At 39.1% G+C, this 24,076-nt stretch overlaps 1 protein-coding gene across 11 annotated transcripts in view; it reads left to right on the top strand.

Annotated features, from left to right (window-relative positions):
- Positions 1-24,076, top strand: part of L3MBTL3 (L3MBTL histone methyl-lysine binding protein 3) — a 118,703-nt gene that overhangs the window by 19,737 nt on the left and 74,890 nt on the right. For 7 of the 11 annotated variants that reach the window (XM_067702116.1, XM_067702122.1, XM_067702120.1 and 4 more), the window contains 8 exons: positions 1,930-2,045; positions 10,073-10,184; positions 10,559-10,633; positions 12,104-12,263; positions 13,409-13,541; positions 15,406-15,490; positions 17,095-17,186; positions 19,129-19,233. In XM_067702116.1, the coding sequence (XP_067558217.1) occupies positions 1,944-2,045; positions 10,073-10,184; positions 10,559-10,633; positions 12,104-12,263; positions 13,409-13,541; positions 15,406-15,490; positions 17,095-17,186; positions 19,129-19,233 (864 nt within the window). In that variant the 5' untranslated portion in view covers positions 1,930-1,943. Of the gene's footprint in view, positions 1-775; positions 837-1,929; positions 2,046-10,072; positions 10,185-10,558; positions 10,634-12,103; positions 12,264-13,408; positions 13,542-15,405; positions 15,491-17,094; positions 17,187-19,128; positions 19,234-24,076 lie in introns of those variants that run through there. The other 4 variants (XM_067702124.1, XM_067702125.1, XM_067702127.1 and 1 more) reach the window with 4 other exon arrangements.

Genomic DNA, 24,076 nt, shown 5'->3' with positions numbered 1-24,076 from the left:
AGATATATATTCAAATATCGACGTAATAAAATTTATTATTTTACTTCATCACAGGTGGTTCTTAGTGAATCTGACATTTGTTTACTGTGAGTGCATGCTGCTGAAGAATAAAATGACTGCTACTGCAGCTGGGTACCACAGCTTCAGCAATTTTATCCACTATTGCTTTGCACCATCAGTGTAAATATCAACATAGTGAAGAAGGCAAATAACGTGTTAATATTTTCATGAAAGTAATTTTGACTTCTTGGACCTTTTGGGAAGGTCTCAGGGTTCCCAGTACAATCCATGTTTTGCTTCTTATGTCTTTATGGTGTGATTTCACATGTTCCTTTGTCTCTGGTATTTCCTGTAAATAGACTTGATCACAACAGATTTGATTTAGTTTTTTCCTGGCAAGAATACTTCATAGATGGTGTTGGGTTGGTAGATATTCTTAGAAGGCATTGATGATCGTTGCTAGAGTCATTATTTTAATGGTTGCAAATGGCTATGTTTCAGTTCTATCATTCCTTCTCTATTTATTAGCAAGAATTTTTTTCTGAAAGGAAACTTCTTCTCACCAATGATTTGGTTACCCTGAGATACACTTTTTATCGATCTCATGCAATATGGGCAGGATAAGTCCTTGTTTATTTTTCCAAATAATAAGTTGGTTGGTTCCCTTGTATAATCAAAAGGTGATCAATGAGGTGTTCTTGGTTGGTTGGTTTGTTTTGAATATCGTTGTGAACTCATAATGATTTAAACTTATTTGATGTGTTTCAATTCACTGCAGCTAATATCCTTACTTTGGCCAACAGAAGCCTCTTCAAGTTTGCTTCTGAGTCCCTTTGGTATGACCTCTGCTGTCTTTGATAGCTTCCTTGCTTTTTTATTTGACAAGATGTTCCAGGCTCACCTTGCACATTTCCTGCCACTTCTGGGAAGGCCTGGGAGAAATGGTATTTAGAGACCACAATCTGAATACTAGGCTGTTAATTACTATTGATTGGTGGTTGTTTCTAGAGTTTGTCAGTGGGCAAAGCTAGAAAATATGCATATTTTTTAAACATAAAATGCATCATGAAATTATACAGATACTTCCATTCAGATTTAGGACCCATTGATCTTCGATCACTTGTCAGTGACACCAACATAATTATTTATTTGTTTTATCCCATACCACACAGACAGCAGTTTCAGAATAACAATACTACCTCCAATGGATATATGATTACGAAAAAGTTTGTTTTGAAAATGAAAATTAAGAGCATTATCACAGTGTAGCTAGCCAAATTGGTTATCTTAACATAGCCTAATTGTGTTTGCTGTACATTTTGAGACTGTTTTCCTGTTTCTCAGAACATCAACTTGGCAGATATTTCTACTGGGTTAAATAAATCAATTTCATGAAAGAGTCAATCATACTGTATATTCATTGTATTGATAGAACAGACTTACCTGTCAAATTTAGTGTAGATGGCATTCAATAATGGACTGAATTTTCTTGTTCTTTTTTAAAGTCTAAATGGCCTCTTTTTCAACATTTTATACTGGATACTATCCTTTAGCCACATCTACTCTCTTTTGAATGTCTTGGGGTGGGGGGAACTCCTTAGAGGGTGAAGAATTCTATCCATATGTCATCATGATTTTTTGTTCTAAGTGAATATGCTATGAAACAGTGAATTCCTCTTCTAACAAAGCAAAAATTTACCACGGCACTTTTTGTTTAACCTAGAACTTTTATTTATATTTTCTCCTGTAATTTACCATGGATTGCACTAGGAAAAATATGTTTGAAGCAATTATTTCTAAATCTCTGGGTATGGGATATTATGATCAAGAAAATTATGTAATTAAGGGAAATTGAAGCAATGACCACTAAAATAAAAACTGATTTGTATGTAGAATATTTAAGTGATATGCCCTTTTTTCCTTTTCCAGGTTAAAAACAAATCATGACTGAATCTGCCTCTAGCACAAGCGGTCAAGAGTTTGATGTATTCAGTGTTATGGATTGGAAGGATGGAGTAGGTACATTACCAGGAAGTGATTTAAAGGTAAGCTGTCTTTATTACATAAAATTGTGTGTGTGTGTTTATTATTAAAATGAATTTGAGCACATACATGAAATAAGGATTAAAAGCATTAAGCATAGTGGCTGTAGTTTTATATGATGCTTGGTCCTCAGCATCTCAAGATGATAAACTGCTGGTGGTTTGGCAGAAGCCTTTGTCAACTGGGGTAGGGGACTTAGAAGTATTTCTGCAGTCTGTACGCATTTTGTAGAAATTCATGTATAGCTTCAAGGAAGATGGTTTCAGGTTTTAGTCTATCAGGATGGCCAATAAATGTAAAAGTGGTAGACTTAGAAGGTCTAGCTTTGTATATTTTTTGTAGTAATAGGCTTTGTAACTTGAAGGGAAAAACCACACTCCCTGTGTCCTAGTTTTCTTATTTTAAAACTGGATAATGTTAAAATATTGAATAAACAGGACTGTTCACCTCCCTTAAATTATTTATACTGTAAACTGTAAATATGGATTTTTGTGTAATCACTTGTTCAGAAGCTGGTCCTTCCTGTAAATGAGACTGCTTTTGTATAGCTGAGAACCCTCCTCAGAGAGCACTGCTTCAGTCTGCTCCTTTTCCCCAGCCCCCCAAAGCCACTCCAGGACCACATCTGCTGCACCCTGGGACAGGGTTGTGCAAGCACCCACCTGGAAAGTCAGCCACCCCACCTCTCATTTCTAATTTGCTTTTGCTCTGATCCTGTCTCTGGGACCTTGAACCTGTCCATGGCCCTTTAGACTTTGTGTTTGTACTTAGTCACTCAGGTGTTTGAACATCCGACCTCCCTAACTGGCCGTCTCTTGGCTTGCCTTGCTGATGCTTGGCGTTCTGGCCTGTTCTTGAATAGAAATTCCTGCCCCCTAATATTGACTTCTTGGAATCCAATCCCTTTTAGTGGCCACTTGACAAGTATCTGAGCCAAAACTGTTCTAGTCCATCCTCAGTGGTGAGATTTGGACAGTTCACCTCTTGTTGGAAAAATACTTAGATTTTAGTTGGTTTAGGTTTAATTAAGTGCAGTGTGCCAACACATCTATCTGAGTTTAGTTTAACCAAAATATTGCAGTGAGGTTTAGTGAAATATGGAAAGGAGATTCGGTTTTTAGTTTTAGTTCTGTGTGACCTTGAACAAGTCAGTTAATCTCTTTGGGGCCAATTTCCTCTTTGGTAAAATAAGGAATTAAATGAATGCCAAGGGTTTTATCTTCTCTAACATTCTCCAAATGTTCATCTGGATTAGATATGATGGAAATAGAGTGCTGAAATTTTTGAGAAAGAAAAACTCTTCAAGATTCTGATTGTGTCAGCCTAAATGAGCTTTGTTATTTAAATTCTAAGTTTCACAATCTTTATCTGTAAAATGGGGTTATAGGATCTATGTCATAAGCTGGTTATAAGGATTGAAAAACATAATATATGTAAAACACTTAACAAATTGTATCTTTTCTTGCTTTATGGTACATTATGTAAACTGCCTTTTTTTTATTGCTTCAGCGTCTTATTTTTCTTGTACATTTTTATTCCTTCTGAATGGCTTATTTTTTTTCCCATGTAGGTGGATGATGAAATTTATAATTTTTGTTCAGTTAGATTTTGACAGTAGAGTGAAGTCTCCATCCCTAAGAAATTTAGATTGCCTAAAGGTTTTCTAAGCAATGGATTTTAGGAATTAACCTATTACTTTTATAAAGGTAATCAGATAATTAAGCCACTTAGTGGGTATTATCATCTGGGTTATTTGATTTGACTTTTAGACTCATCTAATTACTTGGGTAATTGCCATGTATCCAATTCACTTTATCTGCTGTTGACAGATACCCTATTTAAAAAAATAATTAAAAAAAATTTTCTGCTTTATAACCCTTTTTATCTGAGGAGATTCAAAGACTAGCCAGTTGCTTATATTGCTTAGGATATCTGACTCATTTGCTCCTCCTATTACAATTTGAGCTGCCTAAGAGAACTGATTAAGCAATTGATTTTTCATAATTAAGTTATTGGAAAGAACTTTGAATAAATCATGCAGTTTACTCTCCCGCATCATGCTCTGCCTATTTGACACTGGAAGCTTCTCTTTTTTAATGGGCGAAGGCATGTGGCTTTCTTAATGTGCGATCCCTAAGACAACCCAGCTGAGGTTAATTCAGCTAATCCGTAGAAGTTGGTTTCTTATCATGGGAACAGGTTTTAATATGCTTCAGTTTATTGCCTTTTTTTTTTTTTTATTATTGCCATTTTGAAAGAACTTTTCTCTGTAAAAGCCTCATGACTGCTGGCCAGTCAAGTGATATCGCTCTTCTGCTTAAAATCCTTTAGCAGTTTCCTGTATCCTTCGTGATAAAGTTCAAACCCCTTAAGTTTACCACAAGAATTTTTTGGTGGTCTAGCCCCTACTTTCCTCTCCAGCTGCATCTCATTACACTCCTCTGTGCCACCCTGTTTCCAGCCCAGCCAACTAGCTCACACCTTGGTCCCTTTTTACTGGTCCCTGTTGCTGGCATCCCCATTCCCCCCTTCACACTGGGCTAACCAACCCTTATATAAAACAGAGCACAAAATCTCCTTATTTGGGTGCAGTAGCAGAAAGAATAGAGAATTTATTCTCTGGTGGGCACTTAACCTATGTCTTTTAATTCTCTTATTTAACCCATTTGGGGGAGTTTCTGTCACTGTTGTCAGTTTACAGATGGGGAAACAGAGGCCCGGAGTGTTTAAGTCACTTGCTCAAGCAAGGTCAGACAGTGCGTTACTGGCAGAACTGGGTCTTAAAACCAGGCTTTTCTGATTTTAAAACTGATTTACTTACCACTACTATTCTACTAGCAAGAGAAACGTTTTCATATCAAAAGAGATGAAAGGGAAATGTTACAGCAATTTAGAGGAGGTATTATGTTAGCTGGAGGGATCAGGAAGGCTTTGGAAGCAGATGTCATGTGAGGTTGAGGTGCCTGAAAATAGGTGGGAAACTGTGTGAAGACTTTTGGGGGCAGGGATGGGAGGAGGGAGAGAAAGGGGCATACAGAAGAGGGGCTAGCATCCAAAAGTATAGTGTTAGGGAAGAACAACAAGTGTCCACCGGACCTCTTGAAAATATTGTAGTCATTAGCAAGACATTTTTACTTAAACAAACTTTGTAAACTTTACCGTTGCCTAATTTGTTCCTTTAAAATGCAAATCTGTGTTTGTAGATTAATATCTCAGGGCCAGCTGGAAGAACAGGCAGGCGACTAAGTGGTAAGGCTTGTGGAAAGATGCATGGTAGGGCTTGCTGTCCCTAAGCGATTCTCTGCCTAAACTTCTTATGATTTCTGAAATTTATCTGCAGAGAATTATTCCTCTGGGTTATAAGGATTTAGTCTTCCAGAGTCCCTCAGTAAAATGTCAGTACACTCCTGAGAGTGATAGCATCTTATCTCAAAAGAATAGTTGCCACTTAACCAAGAGCAAGACCCAGCACCAGTGATGCAGAAACCCAACTGGAAAATTCACTGCGCTCTTATTGCAGGGTTTTGCCTTGTCTTGTTTGACGTTCAGAACAGTGTAGTTACTAAATATCTTTGTCCTTGAAACAGATTGCTAAGTAGAACTCCTATTTCAACACTGAAAGTAATGAAAACAGTAATCTCAGCAGTGTCTTTTAATGATCTATTATTAAAGATAGGCACAAATAGGCTAAAGATCCTTTGCCTCTATAAGCAAAAATAAAGAGAATGAATCAAATAAAAGGTAGCTTAAGCCAAGACAAACAAACGAAACCTTTTCAACCCCTTATATATTTCAGGCGTAATTGTTTTCTGATTGACCTACATGTATCCACTAACAGAAGTTACAGTGTCAGCTGATATGCTTGATTTGCTTAATAAAGCCCTTTTGTAAAGTTTATAATTTTGACATTCTTGATTGTAGAATGGAGTCAGTTGCTAATTTTTTATAGTGCTTTTTAGATGTCTAGGTTAAAAGAACTAATAACTTAAAAAAAAGTGATTATATCAAGTTTCTATAGTTGCAGCACCATTCATAAAAGCATTACCAATTTCAGAATTTGAGTATTTTATTGGGGAAAAAAATGTTAGGAAATGTGTCAGTCTTTCTGGAATTTCATCAGTGGAACTCAGTAATGTTAGCAGCACCTAACTAACAGCCTATGCTGTCCAACATTTTTTACAGTAGTAATATTGTGGAAGACAAAAAAATTGAGATGTCAAAAAATTGATCCCTGTGTCTTTTTTGCATATGATAGGATACTTTAAAAACACTTTGAGGTTAATTTTTTATTATAAGTTACAGGTGTACACTATAGTGATTCACAGTTTTCAAAGGTTATACTCCATTTATAGTTAATATAAAATATTGGTTATATTACACATGTTGTACAATATATCCTTGTAGCTTATTTTATACCTAATAGTTTATACCTCTTAATGCCCTACCCCATGTTGCCCCTCCCCCCCCACTGGTAACCACTAGTTTGTTCTCTATATCTGTGAGTGTGGTTCATTTTGTTATATTCACTGGTTTGTTGTATCAATATTTTTTAGATTCCACATATGAGTGATACCATATAGTATTTGTCTTTCTCTGTCTGACTTGTTTCACTTAGCATAATGCCCTCCAATTCCATCCATGTTGCTGCAAATGGCAAAATTTCATTCTTTTTTATGGCTGAGTAGTATTCCATTGTGTGTGTGTGTGTGTGTGTGTTTTATATGTATATAATATATAGTATGTGATATACATATCTCCCTCACATCTTCTATATCCATTCATCTGTTGATGGACACTAGGTTGCTCACGTATCTTGGCAATTGTAAATAATGCTGCTATGATCATTGGGTTGCATGTATCTTTTCAAATTAGTGTTTTTGGGTTTTTGGATATATTCCCAGGAGTGGAATTATTGGGTCATATGGTAGTTCTATTTTTAGTTTTTCGAGAAACCTCCACACTGTTCTCCACAGTGGGTGTGCCAATTTACATTCCCATCAACAGTGTAGGAGGGTTCCCTTTTCTCCACATCTTTGCCAACATTTGTTATTTGTATCCTTTTTGATGATGGCCATTCTGACAGGTGTGAGGTGATATCTCATTGGGGTTTTGATTTGCATTTCCCTGATGATTAGTGATGTTGAGCATCTTTTCATGTGTCTATTGGCCATTTGTATGTCTTTTTTGGAAAAATGTCTATTCAGTTCTTCCGCCCATTTTTTAATTGGGCTGCTTGTTCTTTGGTGTTGAGTTGTATGAGCTGTTTATATATGTTGGATATTAACCCCTCATTGGTCATATCATTTGCAAATATTTCCTCCCATTCTGTAGGTTATCTTTTCCTTTTGTTGATGATTACCTTTGTTGTGCAAAAGCTTTTACGTTTAAATAGGTCCCCCCTTTTTTGGCCTTTATTTCCTTTGTTTTAGGAGATAGACCCCCCCAAACTATTGCTATAATTTATGTCAAAGAGTGTTCTATGTTTTCCTCTCGAAGTTTTATGGTATCCAGTCTTACATTTAGGTCTTTAATCCATTTTGAGTTTATTTTTATATATAGTGTTAGAGAATGTTCTGATTTTTGAAATAAAGTAACTTTGGTTAGAGTAGATTTTTAAATATTTTTCAGGGTTATAGGATGCCTTTGAGAATATGATAAAACTTATAAACTCTATCCCCAGATAAATATATATGTGCCCTTGGGCTTCCCTGGTGGCGCAGTGGTTGAGAGTCTGCCTGCCGATGCAGGGGACACGGGTTCGTGCCCCGGTCCAGGAAGATCCCACATTGCCGCGGAGCGGCTGGGCCCATGAGCCATGGCCGCTGAGCCTGCGCGTCCGGAGCCTGTGCTCCGCAATGGGAGAGGCCACAACAGTGAGAGGCCCGTGTACCGCAAAAAAAAAAAAAAAAAAAAAAAAAAAAAAAAAAAATATATATATATATATATATATGCCCTTAACCATAATTTTGCATATATTTCCTGAGATTTATCAACCCCTTAAGTCCGTCCATGGGTCCCTGGCTTACGGGAGTTAACTGTTTCCCTAAGTGCACTGCATCTTTACTTTGTGCTTAGACTGTAGGTCAGTTACTGGCAATAACTATCACGAGAGGGAAAAGATAACTGGAATTAAGTGTTGTGATGTGGGAATATTACCTTTTAACTTTGAAAGTATTGGAACCTAAAACTCCCAGGTGTCATAGGTCTGAATTTTGATTTGGAGATTCCACTCAGCTGTGTTCTCTTTCTCAGTGTTTGAAATGCCAAGGTGTAGTTTAGCAGCAATTTGGAAATTTAAGCCACAGGACACTTTCTGTGTAATGTAAATGTTTTGTGCTATTTCCCACATTTTGTATTTGTCAAAAAAGTTTAAATTAGCATCAGCATATAATAAAAGTAAACTTACTTACCTGGGCTGATGCCAGTTTTTAAAAATTTTTCAATTCAGAATTGATTTTCTGCCATAGTTTTTAACATCATTAATTAATAATCATGATGGCTTGGCTTTTCTACTCTTGCCCAGTAGATGGTACTGTCAGCTTTATTTTGAAATATTCTGGTTTCAGAGTTGGTCATTTAAAATTTTATTTTTTTTCAAAAAGTAAAGTTATTTTTAGCTCTTTCCCTTCCAATTGACTTTTTACCACCTCCTAAACTGACATTTTTAGGTGAACCCACTAGGTTTAGTATATACATGTTACCTGGGAACTTGTATCTGGAATATGAAATAGGGAGAAAACATTTTCACCTTCCGTAACTATGTCACTTGTTCAGTCTAGAAAGCTTTTAATAATTGTAGACCATGTGCAGAAAATTGTTTAAGGTGCTATTTTCACCTGGTGGAAAGAATAATTAGTTGTAAATTTTGCTTATGATGTTTCTGACTTGTAGTCTGAATCTAGTTTGGTAAAATAAATCATTCTGTTGGCATGTTGACCAAATAGATTTTTAGACTGGGAAGTGGAAGGCCTTATTTAAATACTTCATATTTGCATGTTCATCTTTATTTCTGTGAGAGATCTAAGCCGAAAGTTTTATAATCCTTTTGAATTTTGAGCTTTCTGGCCCTTCATCCCCTGTCAAGATTAGTGGATCCCTAATGTCATTCTGTTTTATGGAAAAACAGAAGGAATACAGAATAACTTTGACCTTCATGAAAGTGAGAGTAAACCTAGCTGTTTCAAAGAGAATGGGGCCCCTGCACACAGGTAGTGGTTAAAAGTCTTCAACACGTAAACTGTATGTCCAGCAGATTGCAGAAGAATACTTGGTTTGAGGCTCTCCATGAGGTGAGAGGAAATTTTCAATATTTGGGGTCAAAAATGCCCATGAAATCAAGATGCCCTTACTTTTTAGTGATAAAATTGGCCTGAAGCTAGTAAGCTTATTCACATCTCATAGATATTACCAGTGGTTTAGTTTAGGAGGACTAGAAGTGAATGAATATAACAGAGAATTCTAAAGAGCAGTGAAAGAAAGAGGAGGTATAGGGCCGGGGGTCCCATGACTCATGCTTAGCCTTCCTTCCTCATATCTTGGAATATGGGGATAGGGACATGCAAGTCACAGTTTCTAGAATGATGATATTCCTGCTCTTTGAACTAGGTGAACTTGGGTGAGACAAGTTGATTCCTGGGAAAACAGTAATTCTCCTTTTACTAACTTTGATCATCAAATAAGCAGTAATATGAAACAAGAAAAACAGTCTTAGCAAAAAAAAAAAAAAAAAACAGTGTTTGAAATTATAAGCCATGTAAGTGAGCTGGCAACTCCATAGGACAGTGCAGGGCTGGTTGTTTGTATCCTGAAGAAGTTCTTTGTTGCATTGTTCTATTCCCCCTTCCTGAAATTCCAAAGTTGGTAAATGCAAAGGGCTTAATAGTGGTAGTGGGCTTTTCTGGATATAATTGTTGAAATTAACTTTATAAAAACGTAGTTCATTTGCTTAAAGACTACATGTGCCAGCCATTAAATGATGACTTTTCTGAGCACTTTTGTAAATTTTGCCTCTTTCTACTATTATCGCTAGTTCCGTGTAAATGAGTTTGGCGCCTTGGAAGTTATTACAGATGAGAGTGAGATGGAAAATGTTAAAAAAGCAACAGCTACCACAACTTGGATGGTACCAACTGCTCAAGAAGGTAAGAACAGGTCATCTGCATTGTCCTTTCTTTTTTTTGTTTTTGAAGGGTTTTAATGTAAGAATATCTAAGGTTTTATAATAGGCTGGAACTTTGAAAATCCTGGGTGATCTTTGTGTCACATATTCTTAGGTAAATTTCTATGACGAAACTAATATGGAACCAGCTTTTATATTTTAAAATAACTATAAAGTGTCTTCTTTCTTTATGCCAGATCTGTCGTAGCATTAGGTTAATTGGAAATTATCAAGTAAATCCATGTTGTGATAGCCTACCCAGGTGATTTAGCCAAAAGCCTGCCACTTTTTTCTCATCTACTCCGATGGTTGTAACTAACACCTATATGCTGATGACTCCTAAATCTATATCTCCAGCCCCGACCTCTCCCCCGAGCTCCAGGCCCGTATTTCCACCTGCCTACTGGACATCTCCACCTGGATGTCCCACAGGTACCTCAAACTCCACATGTCTGAAATGCGATTCATTTTCTATTTCTTTCTCCCCTCCCCCCAACCTGCTTTTTCTTCTGTAGCCCGTAATATCAATTGATGGTAGCACCATCCACCCAGTGGACAAGCAAGAAGTCTAGGAGTCATCCTGAATTTGTTCTCTCCCGGCCCCATAGCCTGTTACCTAATCCTCTTGGTTTTTATTGCCTAAATACATCTCAGATCTGGCCTTTTCTACCTACTATCACTGCCACTGCCTTAGTTGAGGGCCTAATCACCTCTCACCTGAATTACTGCAGACGGGCTCCTAAAGAATCACTCTGCTTCTGATTTCCCCCGATTTATCCCGCACACCGAAGTCAGAGGACCTTGTGTAGATTGCTTATCTGACACTTCACCAACTTCTTATTGTCTCTTTAGCAAAACAGACAAAGATCTGGGTGACCCGCACCCACCTGCTTGCTTTGTGTCTTTGCTCTCTGTTCTGTTCTTTGTATGCTGTGTTCTGACAGGGCCAGCAGCACTGAATGACATAAAATTCTCCCAACGTATCATGCGGTTTCATACTTTCTTGCCTTTTGTGCTCATGCTGTTTCTTCTGGCTGGGATGCTGTTTCTCTCTTTGTCCAGTTGGTAAATTCCTCTTTGGCCTTCAAAACCCTGTTGAGGCTTTATATCAGAAAATCTTTCCTTGACCTCCCCCCGGGAAGGATGAGTCACTTCTTCCTCTGTACTGCCTGGAACTTGTTCATGCTTCAATTATTGCATGTATCACATTTTATTATAAATATTGGTTTTCTTGTCTGTCTTCTCTTCTAGACTGTGAGCTCTCTTGGGCAAGGTCTGTACTGTCATCAGTGTCTAGCGTAAATTGGTGCCTAATAAATGTTTGCTGAATGAATGATTAGCCTAACGATTCAAGCAAAAGGAAATGTGAGCTCCTAGACAATATGGATAATTATGATTTAGGAGATCTTCTGCATTAAAAGTAAAATAGAAAGATGTTGATTCAGCCCATTAAGTAAAAGAGTCACTCATCAAAAACACGATAGAACATAGATAACCCTTTTAAAATTTTGTCAGAAAGATACAGCTGTATAGGATTCTATGGATGGTTGGTTTCATCTTCTGAATTTAGTGACTAATGAAATTTTCTTCATTTTACTTTGAACTCTGTAGAAAAGGCCTTGGACAAGCTTTTGTTTACCTGTTCTGAAGAATTTTTTTGTTATGTAAATAATTTATGTAAATAATAATTTATGTGTTATGTAAATAATTTGAGTGATTCCTGTCAAGCCCATCCTCTTCTCCCTCCCAAGCGCTGTGTGGTTTGATCATTCATTCATTCATTCAACAAACATTATTCTTTTATTGTGTTTCTAACAAAATTATTAGAAGAAAAAGTCTAAATGTGTTTTGCAATGATTTCTGTCATGGTTTTAACTTTTTTTTCTTCTTTTCGTCTTCTAGTCTTTTCCGAGAAGACTGGGATGCCTTTCAGGTTGAAGGATCCAGTGAAAGTAGAAGGGCTTCAATTCTGTGAGAACTGTTGTCAGTATGGCAACATAGATGAGTGTCTTTCTGGAGGAAACTATTGCAGCCAGAATTGTGCTCGGCATATCAAAGACAAGTAGGTTTTTGCCCCCATTCCATCTATAAAATGAGTTTTAGAGTCCAAGGTCCTGGTGCTTGGGAATACAGAGGTTTTGTGCTCTCTGATGTCTGTCATCCAAAAATATCTTTTTTCCCCCAGAGACTTTCCCTTTGGAGACACTTGGACCCTGATCCCACTACTGGACTGGTGTCTTTGGTCATGTCTGAACTGAGTTGTGCTGTTCACGTCCTAGCTGCAATACAACCTCTGCCTCTTTCCTTATAGCCTTTTGTTTACATTAATTTTATCGCTCCCCAGCCAAGAGTATTTAGATTTCTTTGGGCTTCATACACATTTTAATGATACTCATGTTTGTGGAAACATACTTTTGTTTATATTTTGGGAGGTCTTAGGTAATTCAGCTAAAACTCCACAAATGGACTGAAGCTTCCCCTGACTGAGAATCCGCTGAATGGCCATAGTGAGTAGTGTGGCAGTTGTGTTCCTGCTGATCTCAGGATGGACTGAGGATTCCGAGTCAGGGCCGTCAGCTGTGACTGACGGTGGTGTGACTGCCATTGGGAACTGTCTGACGAGGTCAGCTTATCACCAACAAGGTGTATTTCCTGTGCATACTCGTATACTACAAGTAAATGACTTGGCATTTTATGTTTGAGTGGAGTTTCCCTTGTGTTTCAGTCAGAACAGGCTGGAGAATTGTCTGTTTTCGTTAGCCACCTGATGTTTTACAAAGTTACACTTGGCCTTTTTCAGTTGGACTTGGCATTCTTAATAATTGCTAGATCCTTGCTTTAATTGCCCCTGAAGACTAGAATATCTCTAAATAATCGATTCTTTCATTAGTATGGATGGCAGCTGTGGAAGACAAATAATTTTAAACTTGTTAGAACCTGTTTCACCTGTAGTGCTGGTGCCCTTTTAAAATTATATCATTAATTACATAATTATAATAATTATATAAATTAATACGTAAGCTAATTTCCACTTTCTGTCTTGACAGTGTTATACATGAGGGTGGTTTGAAGTGTCTCTTATCTATGATATGTACACCATTCTCCTGGTGGTTAAATGTTTTTTTTAATGAGTTTTGCGTTGCTAATCAGCGTGCAGATATTTGATGGGTATTGTCTCCTGTCACTTTTTTGGGTTTATAAATTCAGCAGAGATCAGAAGGAAGAAAGGGACGTGGGAGAAGACAATGAGGAGGAAGATCCTAAGTGTAGTCGGAAGAAGAAGCCCAAGTTATCTCTGAAAGCGGACTCCAAAGAGGAGGAAGAGCGAGATGAGGAGACGGTTAGTACCCACAGGGCCGCGCCTTCGCGGGTAGCACCGCGGCCCAAGGCACCGGCTCTGGAGCCAGTTACCCGAGTTCACATGTTGGTTCCGTGACCTTGTTTTACCATCAGGAGGTTACCCACCTACCCTCTCTATGTCACTGTCCTCATCTCAAGGTGGGAGTTATAAATAGTAGTACCCCTTCCTCAGGGTGAAGAAGTAGGATGTTCTGGAATTTACTGCTGCAGTGAGAGAGGCACCAGGAGAACCTTCAGTTGCGCGAATGAATTTTAGATTCCTCTTGACAGCAAAATGCCAATCCCATTTTGGTAAATTGCAGACAGATCTCATAAAACGATGTGAGTAGGTATAAAATGGCAGATGAATGTCAGGTATATTTAGCTAAAACTAATTCACAATATGCTAATTAAAACATAAACATCCCCTCTCTAAAATATTTATTAGTAACTCTATATGAAAAGAGAGCTTTGAGGTCTCAAAGCATTTTCCTTAAGATCAATATTGAGCAGCGATGATTGGCTAGTCACTGTTTTAGGAGTTGGGAATGCAGGGATGAATAAGACAGCAGGAAGACAGGGTTTCTTTTCTCAGGGACATTACATTCTTGTTAAGGGGACATAAAATTAACAAAATAAACAGGGGCAGTATCAACCTGTGCTGAGCGCTATGCCGAGAATTACAATAGGGCATTAAGATGATCTGACTGCTTTAAGTTGGGTTATCAGGGAGGGTGGCTTGGACAATGTGATCTGAATGATAAGAAGGAGCCTGATGTAAAGTTGGGAGTGAGAAGCCCCGTGGGGCAGTGGAATTGCTAGGGAAAAGACCATAAGGTAAGAATCCGTGTAGCATGTTTTGTTTAAGGAAATAAAGAAGACAAGGTAGTTGAGCCTTGAGGGCTAGGGGAGAATGGAGTAAGAGGAGGCTGAAGAGTTCTGTGTGGTCCAGGGCTTTATGGTAAACCAGAGTAATGGGTTTGCACTTTATGCTGAGTATGATAGGAAGCCATTGGAAAGTTGAAGACAGGGGAATACTTTGATACGATTAATGTTTTAAAATGATCACTGTAGCTTTGACATGTGAGAGCAAGAGTAGAATCAGGGAAACCAGTCAGGAGTTTATTGCAGTGACTAAATAAGAGGGCTGTTTAAGACAGAAGTCGGCGGATTTGAGATAGATGCTAAAGGTAGGGTTGTCAGGGTGTGTGAGGGAAAGAGAGGAATCAGAGATAACCCTTAGCTTTTGGGCTTGAACTACGGACTGGCTAATCATGCCATTACTTGAGACTGGGAAGGCCAGAGTAGAGTATAGCATCTAGAGTCCTTTGGCCGTCGTGAGTTTGAGATTCTTATTAGACATCCAAGCGAAGATCCCAAGTAGGCATCTGGATACATGACTGTGGAGCCAGGGAAGAGGTCAGGGCTGGAGATATGGATGAGGGATGTTTGGCAGACAGACGATCTTTAAAACCTAGGGAGAATGATTAGATAAAGAAGAGAAGGGGATTAGGTTGCAGGAGATGTCAGCAGAGGGACTGCGAAAGAGGGGCCAGTGAGGTGTGAGGGAAGCCAGAACAGAGTGGTCCAGGAGCTGAAAGAAGAAAGTGTTTCAAGGAGGTGGGAGCTGTATCTGTACTATAACAGAGTGTAATTCTTGGAAATGTTCTTATTTTGTAAGGACCTCAGGCCAAAAGCAACACAGTTCTCAAGTGACCTATATTCTTACTTTCTTTTAAAAGTTATGAAGTGAAATTGAAGAAGAGTCCAAAAAAAAAATAATGCTTTCTGACAGCTCTCTAACTTTTCATCGGTGCCAATTTCATGAACTTTTTAAAATCATAAACTTTTCTTCCTTATTGTAGGAAAACAAACAAGATGGAAGAATCCTGAGGGGTTCGCAGAGAGCCCGAAGGAAAAGGCGAGGTGATTCGGCTGTATTAAAGCAGGGTGAGTTGATGAAAGGAAGGTTTTATTTGTAACTTTATGAAGCTGAAAATATTTCACACAGGTACACATTTTAGTCTTAATTGTAATGCACACTATGGCAGTTAAAGGATCGTTTGGGGGTTCTCTTTGATTAAATTGTGTCAATAAAAATTAGAGTTTAGAAGAAGTAGATAAGGGGGAAAAGTGGAAATTAGCAACTTTTGAGTAGTGTCAGGGCAAACTTGAGACCACTTTCCATTATTTATTTTTCCATCCAGTAGATATCTTTCACTTACGCACTTTGACTAAAACCTCTGTTCTTATTCATTTCCTAAGGTTGTAGATTTTTAAAGTTTCCTCTCAACCATGACCTCCTGACCTGGTACCTTTTTTTTTTCTTTGTTCCTCAAGGAACACTTTATTCTCATGAGGAATCTAGTCCTTTATGCTCATGAGGCCCTGCCCTTCAGTACTTGGTGGATGAACTCGCTGCCTTATTCATCGTGGACCTTGGGTCATCTCCATAGAAGCCTCCGTGTGCCCCACTAGGCTGTATCCAAAGGAAGGACCTGCCACATCTGCCTGGCCGGTCCTCCACGTTAGGTCACTGTACTTTGCACAGTCCCGTTCTGACCTGCCAGTCACATTGTCCCTGCAGATCAAGGCCTGAACCCAGCGCTCCTCTTCCGGGTTTGGCTGCGTTCCTCGCTCATTCTGCTCTTAATTCCTCAAAAAGAGTTTGAGATATTTCTACCTGCGTCAAGCACACAGCCTAACTTTTACGTTTGGGGGCAGATGACCTTCTATCTTATGTCACTGAAATTAAAGGGAGTAAATTCTCAGTTACTCTGCACTCTGCCTCAAAAGTGTCTTTATCCTGACTTTCCCTTCCCCTTCATTTCTACTCTCAGGGCTCTGGCCCTTCTGTGACCTTGTTCCTTCAGTCATTTCCCCCTCTTAGGTGTTCCTTTTTTTTTCCTCTTCATGAGCTTCATCATTGCCTGTTGCAATCTCATCCCCAAAATACCATTCCCCCAATTTTAATACCCATCAAGCTGTTATACCCTTCCTTTCATTTTCATTTTTTGTCAAATTAATCCCAAATAAAATTGATATTAGCCGACTCCATATGTTTATCATTTATGTATTCTTTTGCTACTTCAATTTGGCCTTTGGCACCTTGATTCCCCCCCCCCTTTTTTTTTTAATCTTGGAGAAAGATTAACAGTCAGTCCCTAACCACTCAGTGCACTGACCTTTTCTCAGTCCTCAACTTCCTGATTGCTTAGGAAAAAGAAATTTGAGCATCCTGCTTCTAGAAGAAGCTCTTACTTGCTATAGCTTCCATGGTACCGTTCTTTCTTGGCTTCCTACTACATCTTCTTCATTAACCTTAAGTTCTTCTGCTTCTTTTCTCTACACTCATACCTGGATATACACACAGTTCACTTGTTAGCTCTCATTTCTTTGGAAGAGGAGCCAGGAAAAGAGATTGAGAAATACCAGCCATGAAAGTAAGAGAAGAGCCAGGCCTGGGGATAGTTAGGGAAGTGAGAGTTCATAGCGTACCACTCTGATTTCTTAGATTTGGAAATTCTGTCATTTTAGTTTCATTCGCTTTTCAGGTTTGCCTCCTAAAGGAAAGAAAGCTTGGTGCTGGGCGTCCTACCTGGAAGAGGAAAAAGCTGTGGCAGTGCCAGCAAAGCTGTTCAAGGAGGTACAGGCCCTTCTAGAAACACTGTCCATAACGCTTCCCTGGAATTGGTACTGCCATTTCTACTGTCTGTTTAGGAAACGTGACTTGGGATAATTTCTCAAACATATTATTTTTCATATGTGGAGGGGTGCCTCCGAGGGCAGCTAGCATTTATATGCACACCTTCCCCAGTGCCATGTGCGTGAGCACACCTCATGCACGCACACGCGCGTGCGTATGCTCGCTCTTCTCAATATTTACCAGGCTTTCTCACTGATTTTAAAAGGGATGTTTCTACTACTACTGAAAAACTAGTAGATGAAGAAGAACTAGCATAAAATTTCATGTCAACATCATGTCTTTGGGAGAATAAAAATGAGTTACTGTGGTTTACGTAATATCACAACAAAACATTGAAAGATGGGTTACTGTATAACTATGGAAAAATATTTTATCATGAGTGAGTTAAAATCAATAAAAGTAGTTCTGAGTGGGAACTGCTGTCTCTGGGCTAGACCACGGGTCAGTAAACTTTTTCCATAAAGGACAATAGAAAATATTATAGGCTTTATGGGGTATGTGGTCTCAGATGTAACAACTCAACTCTGTTCTTGTAATGAAAGTAGCTAGAGACAATACATAAATGAGTGAACATGGCTGTATTCCAATAAAATTTTATTTGCAAAAACAGGTGGTGGGCTGGATTTGTCCCTTAGACTGTAGTTTGCTGACCCTTGGTTTAAATGATTTAATTATATTTAATCATGGTATGTAATAAATCTGCCATCAATACTTTGTCATATATATGTATGAATACAGAGTTTTTAAGAAGTGGTGAGTATTCAATAAATTTTTTTTTAAAAGTGGTGAATAGTAAAAGTTGGGATGATTACATCTACATTAAAATATTTAATATGTAATAGTAATTGCATATGACTTGTTCTGTATAATTATTTTCTGCAACTTTGGTCCTTTGCAGAATAGACTTTTTTACAATTTTTTTAAAAAAGCTTAAATACAGCTAATTACTTGAATCAGTAATACATTCATGTGATTAAAACATGAAGGCGCTATAAGAAAATTGTATGCACATATAAGCAATATATAGACACAAATCCTCCCCTCCCTGTCTTTAACCAAATGATAACATATGTCACATACTGTTTTGGACTTTGCTTTTTGTCTACCTTAGCTTGGAGATTATTCCATCTCAGTTCATCTAACCACTTCATCAGTCTTTTATACTGATGCATCGTATTCCATCTTATGTTTGTTCCATAGTAATGTAAGCTGATCACTGTGGATTGACATATATGTCATATATGTATGTCATATATATTACATGAGTATGACACGCATATATGTGTCAGTCGGTAGGGACCACCTTAAATTATCATGGAACAGATATAAGATGAAATGCTATCTGTATGTATGGACTATATAATATATATACATGAGTCTTTTGGTAAGTAAATGCCTTGGTGAATAACCTCGTACACCTCTCCTTTAGCACATATGTGGCTATCTCTGTTGGATAATTCCCCAGGATTAGAATTGCTGAGTCAAAGAGAATGTTCTTTTTTATGGATATCGTGCGATTGCTAGAGGTCGTACAAGTTTATGTCCCTATTAGCGATGTATGTGTGCATCTCTTTCCCTAGAGCCTTGCCAAAGCACTGCAACCAGACTTTTTGCTCTTTATCAGTCTGACGGGTGAAGTATATTTTACTGTAATTTTACTTTGTATGACTCTTATGGGGGAGATTGAGCATCTTTTTAAGTCGATAAGACATGTAAATTTCCTCTTCTGTCACCTGTTTATAGTCTTCGTGCATTTTTTCCATGAGATGACCCAGTGATCCTTTTCTTCTGGATTTTTAGGAGTTGTTTATGTATTTGGTTATATAGTCTTTATTGAAGAAAGGTGATCACTCACTAAAACTGCTGTCATTTTGCATTTTAGTATCAATCTTTTCCATATAACAAAAATGGGTTTAAAGTTGGCATGAAATTAGAAGGCGTGGACCCTGAGCATCAGTCCGTGTACTGCGTCCTCACTGTGGCTGAGGTAAGCTTTGCCTCATCTTTATTTTTAAAACAAAATAGTGATTATAGGGATTTAATAATGGGAAAAGGTGCCATTTGTTGAGTGCTTACTTTATGCCAGGCGCGGTGCTTAGCGTTTTGTAAACATTACCTCATTTAATCTTTGCAAGAACCCCTTCTCATCCCTGTTCTATAGATGAAGGAACTGAGGCTCAGAGAGGTTAAGTGAGGTATACAAGGCCACACAGCTTCAAAGTCGTAGAACCAGGATTTGACCCCTGGTCTGTCTGACGCCATAGGCTTTACCATACCATGTTCCTTAACATAAGGAACAGACCAACGGATATTTATATTAATTTCAGTATTTCAAGGTATCTCTTTGAAATTTTTCACGAAAAGATGTCCAAGTCAATTAGATATATCTTAGTCCAATATATTACTGAAAGCTCTTAGAATTTTTTTTTTCCTTTATGTGCTTCCCTCCTTGTTCTCTTCCTTGAGTCAGGGGTATGTATCTTTTAAAATTTTCCTCAAAGAATAAGACCATCACGTGTATTAGTTTTAGTTATCATAGTTTTCCTGCAGTGACTTAGTGGATTTGTAAGAAGTTTGGCTCCTACACAACACAGTCTCATCTGATAGCTGGATGATGACAGTCACCATAAATAATAACATACCGTTACATAGTGTGTACCATGGGACAGATGCTGAGCTGAGTGTTTTCCATGTATTAGCTTATATAGTTCTCAGAACAATTGAGATTTATGAAAATATTCAGTAAGTATAGACTGCTTTTAAGAAGTTGGCTGTAAAAGACAAGGGAAACTTTTTAAGGGAGGGTGTGTGTGTGTGTGTGTGTGTGTGTGTGTGTGTGTGTTTCAACACTTGGTTTTCAAGGAAATTTATTTTAGTTTGTCTAGTTTTTTTTTTTTATCATTACAGTAATGTTTGCTCATCCTGGAAATGTCAGCTGGTGTAAGAGTATATATAATTAAAAAACAGAAGTTCTGTGTCCACCCTGTTTTCCTCATTCTGTATCCCAAAGATAACGACACTTATGAGTTCATGGTGTTCCTTCCAGATGTTTTCTCTGCATGTAAAAATATGTATAAATATATTTTTCTCTTTTTTACATGTAAGTGATATACATAATATTATGCAACTTGCTTTTGTGACACTGTATCTTATATATTATATTATACATATATAATATTTTTAACCAGTGAGTAGTATTCCAGTTCACTGAATTGCTGCAGTTTACTTAATTGTTCTCATATTGATGAACAACTGAGTGGTCTTCACTTTCTCATTATTACAAACAGTGCCTCTGTGAGCATCCTTTTATATTTCGGTGTTTTTTGTTGGCTTTTTTTTAATTTGTTTTGTTTTGTTTTTTGCATAGTGAGTATGTCTGTAGGAGCCATCCCTAGAATTACCAGGTTGATAGTTAAGGATGTTTAAATTTTGATGCATATTGCTATTTTGTGCTCCAAAAAAGTTTATCAGTCGTTAGATTGTCACCAAGAGTGTACAAGAATTTGTCTAAGCCTAAAAGATAGTTTTTTCTTTGCTTTCTCTTGCTCTCTCCCTCATCCCTCCCTTTTTGTTGTAATGAGAAGAGACTGGCTAGAGAATGCTTGAATTCTGAAGAAGTCATTGGGGAGCAGAGGATTGGAAGGCTCAGAGAGAGCAGATAATTGACAAAGAAGGGATGGGAGAAGATGGGATCCAGAGTATATGAGGAGATCCAAGCCTTCGCCAGCAGGGGGAGTCTCTCCTTGGGTTCTGCAGGGGAGAGCAGGAAAGGATGGGTGTGGTGGGCGGGGGCAGGTTTGCCAGTTTGGAGGCAACTTCTGGAAGTAAAGCGTCAGCTGAGATTGACGATAGAGATAGTGGGATTGGTAGCTGAAAGAGAGGGAGGAGGTTTAAAAAGGCCATTGTGAAGAATGGGAGAGGGAACTGGCCAGGCACGTCTAGAAGGATTGCTGTGCAGTAGGGAGAGTGCGGTAAACAGGTACATTTGATTCACGTTATTTATGGTAGTTATATTCCGTAAATACTACTGAACCATTGCGCTTAGGGGAAATACAGGGTTAGGTTCCTGGGAGCCTCTGGTCATAACATTCTCGTCAGCCGATCAGCACTAACCTTGTTTTATGTTTCTGTGTGAAGACAACCTGTATGTCTATTGTTGATTCCGTAACATTGAACTCATGGCCACCAGCGCTGTAACTTATGCCTGATGAAGCTTATCTGTTACACAGATCTTCCCTGTCAGGCACTTGCCGGCCTTCCTGTACTTAGGAACACTTCCTAGCACTTCAGTACTAGGCTTACGGGCGGTTTTAAATAGCAAAATCACAACAAAAAGCACGAAACATGAAAAAACGTGACACTAACTAAGTAGGTAACATAAAGGACACTTGCTCGTAGGGTGAGGTACGAAACACGAAGGCAGAGCATCTTGCCTTGTTCAGCCTCAGCTGGAAACTCGCATGATGGGTGAGTCAGAGTTTTCACCACTCTGTGCATGCCCATGTCCCAAGACCCCACAAATATTATTTTGGGGTTACAAATGTATGTTACCAAGGTGAATTTGCAAATACGGAAACCATGAATAATGAGGATTGACTGTGTGTCATCTTCTTCCCTTAGCACCAGTTCCTAGACCAGGTATAGGTGCAGACTGGGCGGATCCTTGAGATAATGGAATTTTGTCAGACAACATTTTAGGGCAACAATTTAAAATGTTGATAAAATATTTTAAGTGACTGCGAAGGAAGGAGGCTCCAGAGAAAGGAGGATGCTAGGGAGAAAGTAGAGGAATCAAGGTGAGATGCTAGAGTTTTCATTGAGATTCAGAAGGAAGTGTATCGGGAGTAACTGGGTTAGCGAACTGAATGGATGTGTTAATTTAATCGTTGAAAGGCAGCGCAGTTTCTGATGGGACAAGATCCATGGGAGAAGAGGAAGTGCAGGGAGAAAGAGCTGCAGTATTGGCTGAGTCACCCATGTGCCTGGTGGAACTACTCAGGATGGAAAGGAAGAGAGTGAGCCAATGCTTAGTGTGATGAGTGACAAGGGATGTGTGGGAGGTAGTGTGCAGGATGATGAGGGCGAAGTGGTGCAGCCACAGGGCACAGGCCTCAGAGGAGCAGGGTGGAGAACAGGCCCAGGAGCGTGGTGTGGCCTGAGGCAGGAGGCCACGCTTGGGCCTCGGAGGGATGGAGAGTAGGAGAAAGAGCAGCCTCCACTTGAGGGAAGGCTTCAGAGGGAAGAAGCAGATGTGCCTTTGAGCAAGGAAGTTGAGGGTGGAGGAGGCTGTTTACCAAAGTGTTTCAGAGGGCGTGAGCTATAGTAGAGAGATTACAGGGGGAGTAGTGGGAAGTTGACAGCGCATGGGGCAGAAGCTCAGAGCAGTATGACCCTGAAGGATTGAAGGGATAAATTACTGAAGGGGCTTGTTTCTTAGGCATTGACCAGAGACAACTGAGGGTAAGGCAGGGTGGGCCTGCCTAGCTCCATGGATTGTAAGAGAAGCAGCCCCTGAGCTCCTCCTTGGCATGGGATGGGTGGGGGGCAGCCACCTACCCTTCTCGAACGATTGTGCTTCTAGAGACTCCAGTCTCGGCTCTGCAGGGTGTTCTTATCTCTCTGGGGGGAGTCAGCTTATTTTCACTTTTATATATGTAGCATTAATACCTTCTATTTTTTAATTTTTATTAATTTTTATTTTTTTTTTGCGGTACGTGGGCCTCTCACCGTTGTGGCCTCTCCCGCTGTGGAGCACAGGCTCAGTGGCCATGGCTCACGGGCCCAGCCGCTCCGTGGCATGTGGGATCTTCCCGGACCGGGGCACGAACCCGCGTCCCCTGCATCAGCAGGCGGACTCTCAACCACTGTGCCACCAGGGAAGCCCTACCTTTTATTTTTTTTAATGCTAATATATAAGATAAAATATTTAAAAATCCATCTTTCCCTTTTGCCTCTTCTTTCCCACTTCTCAAAACAAATCATTGTTAATATTTGGCATCTGTCCTTCCAGACTTTTTTTTTTACTGTGAATTTACATATATATGTAAGTATTTATATAAGTGTGTGTGTCTAAATACATATACTTTTGTGTGTGAGTCCATGTATGTATTTATGTATGTATGTGTGGGCATATGTATACACACATAATAACATACATATACCCACAGAAACATACATAAATACATACATGGACTCACATGAATATAATTTTTCTCATAAACTGTGACTCACTCTGTAAGTTTGTTCTGCCACTTGAATTTTAACAGTATGCCCTAGAGAACTCTTCATGGCAGTAACCGTACAGCTTCCTGATTACTTTGGGATTGTGAATTGCCCTGGCTCCGTGCTCTAATCTCAAGCTTCTTGTTAGACTTCTGCAAGGCAGGTGCCCTGGAGTGGTTAGAGTCTGATGTGGCGTGTGGTTCCCCTTGAACACATCTGCTGTGCTAGTGGGAAGGAGACTGAGAGGCTGAACTGTCTTGAGAGCCCAAGGCCAAGTGTGACCCAGCGAAGGCCCCAGAAACCTACATAACCTTTTCTTTTTTTCAACTGAGAACTCCCCCCGAGTGGGGCCCTAATTTAGGCAGATACGTGGCATCAGCATTCGGCATGCATTACATAGAGGGAGTTTTCACTGGATTCCAGGGAGCCTGTCTCATCTGAGTATGAACTGGGGAGGCTTTTCTTTCTTTCTCCCCACTCTGCTACTAGTGGAGAGGAAAATAAGTTGACTTCTCCCCGTGTCTGCACCAGCCATGGTCTGGCTGGATATTGCTGTGTGTGGAGCTTTATAAAGGACAGAGAGCTAGCACTGAGCCAGTGCACAGCAG

This window comes from Pseudorca crassidens, chromosome 13, assembly GCF_039906515.1.
Source record: "Pseudorca crassidens isolate mPseCra1 chromosome 13, mPseCra1.hap1, whole genome shotgun sequence".
Classification (NCBI taxonomy): domain Eukaryota; kingdom Metazoa; phylum Chordata; class Mammalia; order Artiodactyla; family Delphinidae; genus Pseudorca; species Pseudorca crassidens.
The sequence above is the reverse complement of the archived record's forward strand: the minus strand, read 5'-3'. Positions and strand labels throughout refer to the sequence as shown.